Source organism: Trachinotus anak, unplaced genomic scaffold (genome assembly GCF_046630095.1).
Source record: "Trachinotus anak isolate AG129_WGS33_773 ecotype Australia unplaced genomic scaffold, CSIRO_AGI_Tana_v1 ptg000024l, whole genome shotgun sequence".
Classification (NCBI taxonomy): domain Eukaryota; kingdom Metazoa; phylum Chordata; class Actinopteri; order Carangiformes; family Carangidae; genus Trachinotus; species Trachinotus anak.
In genome coordinates, this window is record NW_027273875.1 from 13,997,972 (window position 1) to 14,006,668 (window position 8,697).

Genomic DNA, 8,697 nt, shown 5'->3' on the forward strand with positions numbered 1-8,697 from the left:
TCCTCTTTTGTTACTCTGTTCTGTTATTAAACCTTTTTCTATTAAATACTCACAGTTTTTGTACAAGTGTCATGAACTTAATGCAAGCACTCAGGTGAAGGTTGATGACGTGGCGTTTAACAAGTGCTGTGCTCATTAGAGCAGCTGCAGCAAACATCTGGATGTGCCCAAATATTTTGATGAGGTTTAAATATTTAGAGTTTGTTATTAAGTGGCTATCTTTACCATATAGTTTATACCATTGCAAACTCCTTGCAAAAGCAGAGCTGCCCAGGAGGTCCCACATCATCCTCACTGGTATTCTCTCATGTTATTCAGCTTGAATATCCCACTGGAGGCCTCACTTCAAAAGAGCTGCCGAGGGCTAAACTTCTATTGTGAACAGACATTCAGACAGAGGCAAACGGGGTGGGGAAGTCAGTGTCCTTAGAAATGCAAGGGAAATTCCAGCACCAAATGTCTAAAATTAAGATGACACGTGTTTCACATTTTTATTGCAAAAACAGGAAATTTGTTACAGCCTAAAAACCATGTGCGTACACATTGTTGTACAGACACTGTTGTAAATCTGCCATCATTTGGATTGTTTGCCAGTGTAGATATGTGCAGCACTGCAGTGCAGAACAGCAAAGTAAAACATATTTGTCGTGAAAGCAGTGCAAAGAATGGGCAAAATATTAGTGAAGACCAATGAAGTTTAAAATTGAAAGTAGCAATGCTCGAAAAAGTAAAAAATATTTTGTTAAATTAAATAGTAAGCACCATAAAATCTCTTCAAAAGTAAGATTGTTGTACATCTTTTACAACAATTGTTAAGACCTGATCAAACAGAGTTTTTGTGTTGATTAAGTTTCAAATTGCATTTACATGTTAGGCATTAATCCGGGAAATAATACTTAATGTAAGTCTTCAGTCCATGATGCGATCTACAATTCATAACAAAAAAGCCATGTAGTGATGAGAAATATTCTCCAAGATAAAAATGACGGTGCTTTTGCTATGTGTTGGGGAATGCTGCCAGCATGGGTCGTAGGAATGCACTTGCAATATCAAACTTCTCTCAGCATATTGCCGGAGAAAATCTACACTCACACACACAGTCAGACATCTATCTAAGAAACTCTAGTCAACACATGGTCACAATTCATCTCTCATCTTTTCTCCCTTCGGCCTGACCATCCTGCCAATAAACAGGATGGAGTTCGTCTTCTGGTCCTTCACGAGGAAGATGAAAGGGTGATCAGCATAGAACAGTTTAGGGCTTTTCAGCTTGTCTGTGCCAAAGATGCTGGTATCAATGTCATTTCCAGCAGTGTCCCACTCCATGGCAGAGGCGTGGAACACACTGGACAGGTAGAGGTCCTTCTTCCCCGAAATTTTGGAGAAGTCAGCTTTGGATCTGTCCACAGCCTCCGTCAGGCCCAGCTCCCCGAGGTGTTTCTACAGAGAGGCAGAAAAATAGGTTGTGAGAAGGAAAGACTGAGGTGTAGTCATTTCTATCCACTAACGGGCTCTTGATTTCTTGCATGTTTTACCTGCAGGTCGTGACTGACTTCCATGCTGACTTTGGGCAGAGACACAGCCACTGCTGTCTGCTGCAGCTTGCTCATCCATGTATCCAGCTGCTTCTTGGTCAGCATCTTCTCCAGTCTCTCCAGAGGTTCCACGTGGTAGGGCATGATGAACACCACACTGGACTTCTTATGAGCCAGGGGCATGCTCAAGATGGTCAGCTTATTGGTGCTGTCATCATAGAAGCCATAGAGACCTGAGGAAACAAATGAAATGTATTACAGCTGATCACAGAGACCAGAGGGAGTGGTTTCTCCTCTGAGCATTAAATTGTCATTTTGTGTCACTGCTGATCACACGCCTCAGGAAACAGTGTACAAGTCACTGACACGTCATTCTACTGTGGGAATATTTGAGGGTACCTCAGTATTTTGTGGAGCTGTGATTTTTTTGTGACCCACAGTGGGCTAAGGTGTAATATTATATGATTAAAAAAAACAATCACAATCCTCATTCAGACATGTGAAGTGAACCCCACAAAATAATGTCAAGTGAGGTCATTTTAGGATTCCCTGGATTTGTTAATGTTGTTTTCTGGAACAGGACCTTGAAGTTCCAGTTCTCCTTTGGCTCTCTATACCATTTGAACACTAAAAAGAAAAACATTAGCAAAGCGTAAGTACAGCTCACTATATAGTTTCAGGAAATGGTTTTGGACACAGGCCGTTAATTGGGGAACTTCAAAGATGCTGATTGTGTTACCTTTGGAAAGCTGTTTTCCCCTGATCCCAGTCTAGGCGTTAAACTAAGGTAATCAGCTGCATCTAACTCGGGCAGAAAGTGAATAAGCGTATTTCCCCAAATGTTGAACTACTCCTTTAAGTGTTAACGTCTTTCTGAACATATTGACAGGATTGTCTCCACCTACCTGTACGGTGCATCATCTGTACTGAGACTGTGTAGCCGCGGGACACCAGGAATCCACGGTTGTCCACCATCTGATGATGGAACTGCTCATCCCAGTGAGCTGTGAGAAAAAAAGATTAAATTAACTTTAAGATCATTATAAGCAACAATATACAGGAAATATACGGATTTCATGCAGACTCACGTTTGAAGAACATGGCATTGACGATCATCGCCCCATCAGTCTTTGCCACGTCCTTGGTGACCTCAGGCAGTTTGCCATCAGTAGACTTGGCTGCCCACTCATTGATGGAGTTCACAGCGCTCTTCTTATCTTTGAAGTTTAACTTGGACTGGTCACAGTTGTAGTGTTTTTTGCTGCTCTTGACAAAATCATCCACGAATTTGACAGAGTTGGGTCCATACAGACGGTTGCTAATCTTCCAGGTGACGTTTCGGGTCTTCGGGTCGCTCACCTCAGTCAGGAGCTCCGCCAGACCAGAGTGCAGCTGCTCATCTTTAACTTTAGCAGCATTCAGAATGGTTTTCACCTGAGAGGCTGTGGAGGCCTTTCCCCCAAGAGCTACCAGACCCAGAGACGAGGCCACTACGACAGGGGAAATGAGGATGTTCTCTATGTTCTGCTCCTTTGCCATGTTTTGGTAGAGCGTGAAAGCCAGGTTGGCACTGTTGTCAGCCAGGAGGGTAGCATGGTTGCTGAGGACCTTGTCTGCTGATGCAGAGGTGGCAGCTGAGGCTGAAGAGGCCAGGAGGACCAGGGCTACCAGGTCTGTCACCCACATGATGCTAATCAGAGAAAACACAGGAGAAGACATGAAGACAAATGTGACCTGCTGCCATTGATGTACTGTTACTGAGCTAAGGAGAGAGGTGACATATTCTTTTGGTTGATATTTGTTCTGTTTCAGTTGTCTTACTGAAATATATTTATACCCATTTTGTGGTTTTTTCAGTATCTGCAGTTTTTAAGTATAATAGCAGGGGGAGCTGGGTTAGCCATTCAAAGTACATTTCTCCCAGTAAACCTCAAGGCAAGACTTACATAACAGCCACGTAGGCAGCCACAAGATGTATCCAAGCCAATGCATTAGCCAAGTAGGTCTGAGTTATTCTTGTCTTGACAACACAAGATCTGAGATTTCATTAATTCTCTAATAGAGTCTGGTTGATGCTGAGTGGTTCCTTGTGGTGTGGAAGAAGCGACCACATGCTGACACGCAGACACCCACAGGCCACGTATATAAAGACGTATTGTGCTTTGAGAAGACAGGCTAATGTGCATATGGTCAGTTACTGTTATAGTTAGGATGTTTTGTACAATAAAAAACTGCTAGGTTACTGATAAATGATCTGTCTGGCTGAGCAACGGCCTCTTAACATAAATGCACAAAGGAAACAGTCTACTTAACATTATATACATCAAAAATCTCTTTCCAGCAGCTTCCTAGACATGTTTGTACAGGCTCACTAAGCCACAAAGCCAGAAGAGAGATGGAGCGATATCTGACTTCATTGGACATGCAGCTGGATTTTATATGTGTCTACATTTTTCTTTAGAGGATCTTTAATAGTGCTCTTTAGTGTGTTGTAGAAAGAACGCAATGAAGTGTTGAAATGTTTTTCAGTACTTTCATCCATGTTCCTCAGAACCTTTCCTTCTATAAGTGATACGACTAGTTCATCTCATGGGACATGAGAGTTATGTTTGAATGAGTGATAAGAAATTCTTTTGTTTAGTCTTAATGTATAAGACAGTTTGTGTTCGTATAAATTATTAATAATGTTAATTGATTTTGGAGAGCTGGCACTGTGGTATGTAGACAGAGGAGATGAGAGACATCCTTTGTCACGGATGAAATCAGGTCAAACGTTGCAGCCAACTCCCTAAAGTTTCGTGTGATTTTTGAGTGTGTGTGTGTGTGTGTGTGTGTGTGTGTGTGTGTGTGTGTGTGTGTAGATGAATTATCTGTGTGCTGTTGTGTGCAAGCTCACATGCTTTAAATGACCTCTTGGGGCACAAATAAAGTCTTTTCAGCTAAAATGAACTGAAGTTTAATTGAATGTTTGAAGTCTCATGCATTTCTAATTTTGTGCAGCATGCTTTGACATTTTCCTCTACTTTTTTTCTCACTTTTCAAATCTCTCCAACAACTTTGGTGACTCACACTGCTCCAGTCTACAATGGAAGCTTTAACTGCATATCACAGATCTGACTTTGTGGCCTCTTTTCACATGCCTGGACATTTCCCCCATTTGAACACTGCTCAGGATACACTCCCTCCCCCCGACTCCCACCACTTTTGTCTTACCTTATTAGGTTCTTTCAGTAATTCAGCAGGTTGTCCTCAAGCTGCTCACAAATAGATCCCGCAGCACTGATGTGCTCTGTATGAAGTTAATGTAGCTGACGGTCGAGGACAGAAGTTAAGGACACAGCTGCAGGAATTGTCATGCCTGATTTTCAGAGCATGAAAATCTCTGCCCTGGAATCTTATTTCCAGGCCGGTCCCGCCCATGGTATTTAGTGGCAGGGGAATCCTCCCCCTCCAGGTCCTAAAGCCTGAAATTAGAGCTCAGTTGGAGCCTCACACACTCAAAACCCAGTGACCCATAATAAAGTTAACCCTCTTTACTTACTCATAGATTTCCCTTCAGTTTCCAAGACAGTTTCATCACGATTTTCTCAGCTACGCCAATGAAATGAACTTATTTGTGATACATATAAGTAAAGGTGGAAATACTGTTTTAAATGACGTCTTTTTTAGATGGGCTTTGTTTGTATGGACATTAAATGTATCAATATTACCTCTTAATGTAGAAACCAGTGTCTTTGCTTTTATATTGCTTCAGTGCTGCACTGATCTGCGCTGCAAAGCAACTTGACAAAAAATGCATCGTCTTTCTCCTGGACTTTCTGGTATTTGGGGGCTGACAGTGTTAATTAATGATCTTTATTGTTGTCTAGTGAGTGATTGCACCCCCCCTCCCTCAGTAATTAAACTCCTGCTCCTCCAAGACACTGAAGAGGGGGGTTCAGCTTAAGTTTAGCTTCAGTTTAAAGTTAAAGTTAACCCAAGATATAACATTTTAAAGATGTGCTCCTCAGGAACCTTTGCTGTATTAGTTTTTTTTACTTTTAGCAGTATACAGGTTGAGGTTTTCGCTGCAGCCTCACTTACCACTCAGTATTCAAAGAGTTCAGTAATGTGACATGTGTGTGCAGGGCGGCTTTTTATTTGTTGTTTCAACAGTAGTTCCACATATCCTGTTTTTCTTGTGTTTAGTTCAAACATCAAAAACAAAAAATGTCACTGTTTACAGCAGGATGGGGTTTTGGTGCCTTTATGCTCTAATAATCAGCCAAAGAGAAGCAAAGTATATATTCACCTGAAAATGTACTTATTACTCTGAAATTATTCAGAGATCATATTAAAATCAGACTTACACTAACTCTAACCCAATAGAAAGCAGAGGGTTTTCCTTTTTCCTTTTGGGTAGACAGATATTAATTAAAGATCAGTATCAAAGCAGCAAAGACTGAGATATTTTTGATCCCACATAATGCAACTCAAAAGTGTCTTTTATCAGATGTCCACTGTTTCACAGCCTCATTTTTCAAATTTCAGCCCTCAGTTTATAACCCAGTTTATAACAAGTCAAATAACTGAAATTCAAGCCAAAAGAAAAAAAAAGTAGGGAATTCAGGCCACACTGTTAGCTGCACAGCCCTATCACAAGTGGGACGCACAGTAAGCTGCAGGAGACAACATGAAACCCATTCCATCTAACAACGTGAGCAAGACATAGACTCAACATGTCTGATAGCTCAGTGTTACAGAACAAACAGGACTGATTTCTCAGGGCTGTGGGTTGACTGGATTCAACACTGTACTGACACAAATGTGGTGAACATGGCAGCAGCATGCTGTGTGATATTGTGAGTCTTGGGTCATTTATACAGTGATGTTGTGTGACTTTTGTGACCAGTTCGATAAACAGTGTAGAGACATTTGAGAGACAAGATCAGATGGAGCTTCTGCCTGATTCCCCCTGGTAACTGTATCAGTGGCTTTATAATCTTATCTAATCTAATCTTTGTCTGTCTGAGCTTGACTTCAGCTCTGAAGTGTATATGGTGACAATAATACAACAGTAATACAATAATAATTCAGGTTTGTATGTATGAATGGGATGTGTGCGTGGGAGCGTTGGAGTATGGGAACTGAATGCTCTTTTTTTCATTTTTTCCCATGAATGCTTCTCTCTCTTCGTCCTGGTGTCATGTGGGTCCTGCCCCTGCTTGAGAGTGGCTCTGTGAGGCAGCAGGAAGTTAGAGAAGGAGCGGATGTATGTCCGGTGTACCATTGCTCCTGTTCTCCTGTTTCTCTGCAGCTGTTGATGGAAAAAACATATTGTACACACAACAGAATTATGAGTCTGTCGTTAAGGCAGCAGTGGTGTAGCATGCTGTCGTCTCTTTTTACTTTTTGACTTTTTAACTTGCTGATGCAAAACAGACTTCATATCTATGCAGTCAAAAATCTGATTCATTCAACTGAAAGTGTTAATGTTGTTAGAACAAAATTGTTTGCTAATCCCCTGTTCACAGATCCCTGATCAGTGCAGCAGTGAAGTAATGTAAAAGCAGACATACTGGTTTCTACACTGTATATTTGCCAAAGTACTGATAACACTGATGTAAATACACAGCTAAAAAAGACATCATTTAAAAATGCCCAACATCTGAGATCTGTAGCACTTCCTGTCAGCTGTCTCCAGCTTTATTTGTTTATGTTTATTTAAAAAAGTCAAATCCTCTGTGCACTATGACATGTCAATTACAAATGTGTCACCAGTTATTTTAATTCAGTGTTGGAATATTTATAGCTATGCACTCGGCTATCATTACACCCATTTCTGTGCTGGTCCAGTTGTATTTTAATAACACCCCTGATGCAGACATTACAAGGTGCAACAGGTCAGAGGGACATGCATCTTCAGCTTTGTTACTTTATTTTCAATGAAATGAAGTTTGCTTTTGCTTCAGTTCCCAAGTTTGTTCCCCAGCTGTTACTATTGAAGCTAAGTGTGTCAGGCCCATGAAATCAGATGTTATGCTACTGTTAAATTGTGCTTCGAGCTTTCTTTAAAGGAGAACTACATGTATTTAGTACTGCACTTCAACAAAGTTAGGAGGCTTGTAAGAGACACTTAAAAGAAAAAATCCAATCTCCCAAAACTCTAGATCCTACATTTCCCATAATGCAACCAATATCATCTTTCACTGGACCTCCACAGCCTGGAAAATCCCCATGTCTTTCAAACCATGCCCCAGTTTGTAATGAAGGTTTTCCCACAATCCCTGATGAAATCATGAGGATTATGTTCTCAGACCACAGAGTGCTGGTTCATACGGGGCACTGTATTTTATTTTTAGTTTTCTTGTGATGCTTTATCTATGATAGATGGGGTAAGCAGAGAAGCCATTGTAAATGCATGTTTTCTTGTATGGTTTGAACCATAGCTTGCTGTGTGTAGATGATTGTAGAGTGGTGAAACACTTTTACATTTAATACAGATGCTGTGTAATGACAGTGTATTCTTTATTTCACTACAAATACCTGTTTTTGGTATATCTCTAGATTAACTGCACTTAAGGTCCAGTTTAACCCCCACAGTGTTTATCAGTGTTTTTGATTCATTTGTGTATTCACTGTAATTGTTCACTGTATTCATTTTTGGTGGCATCTAAGCCCTCATATCCATCAGGCCCTTTCTGTGCAATTCTCTCAAAACCTCAGAGATTAATCTAACATTATCTCCATGCCAGGCAGCAGTGCTGTGGGTACAGTTAGCATTTGTGCCCTCTGGTGGCACAAATACTAACCTTCATTTGAGCAGTGGAGGTAATTCCCATGATCACTAGAGGCCGACAAAGAGCCAGTTAGAAATACAGGAGGCGAAGTAACAACCTTCATTACGGTCAGTACTAGTGCCACTGTTACAACAGTGCAACAAATGCTATGATCATAATCATCATATGTGGCTGAAACAATGAAACGAAACCAATTCAATTACACTGTGATGAACTGAATCACTATAGCAAAATGAAATGAAACTAGTATTTTAGATTTGGAACTAGGCTCCTACAAATTAGGTTTTACTAAAGTGCTCCTCTCTCCTTGTTTCTCTCTGAAATATTTCTGAACTTTTCATCAGCGACCACCATCACAGGTCCAACTGTGAGAGAACTTGTGG

At 40.9% G+C, this 8,697-nt stretch overlaps 1 protein-coding gene across 1 annotated transcript; it reads right to left on the minus strand.

Annotated features, from left to right (window-relative positions):
- Positions 1-478: 478 nt before the first annotated feature.
- Positions 479-4,924, minus strand: serpinh1a (serpin peptidase inhibitor, clade H (heat shock protein 47), member 1a). Its single transcript, XM_071460602.1, has 5 exons — positions 4,749-4,924; positions 2,624-3,225; positions 2,441-2,539; positions 1,536-1,768; positions 479-1,440 (listed from the first exon to the last, which is right to left on the minus strand). Exons 2-5 carry the CDS (start codon positions 3,219-3,221, stop codon positions 1,138-1,140), a joined length of 1,233 nt encoding a protein of 410 aa, XP_071316703.1. The 5' UTR covers positions 3,222-3,225; positions 4,749-4,924; the 3' UTR covers positions 479-1,137.
- Between the last annotated feature and the right edge of the window lie 3,773 nt (positions 4,925-8,697).

Excerpts from the sequence above, each read along its gene's own strand:
- serpinh1a (XM_071460602.1), bottom strand. The coding sequence starts at position 3,221 with ATGTGGGTGACAGACCTGGTAGCCCTGGTCCTCCTGGCCTCTTCAGCC. Across the intron at positions 1,769-2,440 it reads ACAGATGATGCACCGTACAG|GTCTCTATGGCTTCTATGAT; the intron begins GTAGGTGGAGAC and ends TTGTTTCCTCAG. Across the intron at positions 1,441-1,535 it reads AAGTCAGTCACGACCTGCAG|AAACACCTCGGGGAGCTGGG; the intron begins GTAAAACATGCA and ends GCCTCTCTGTAG.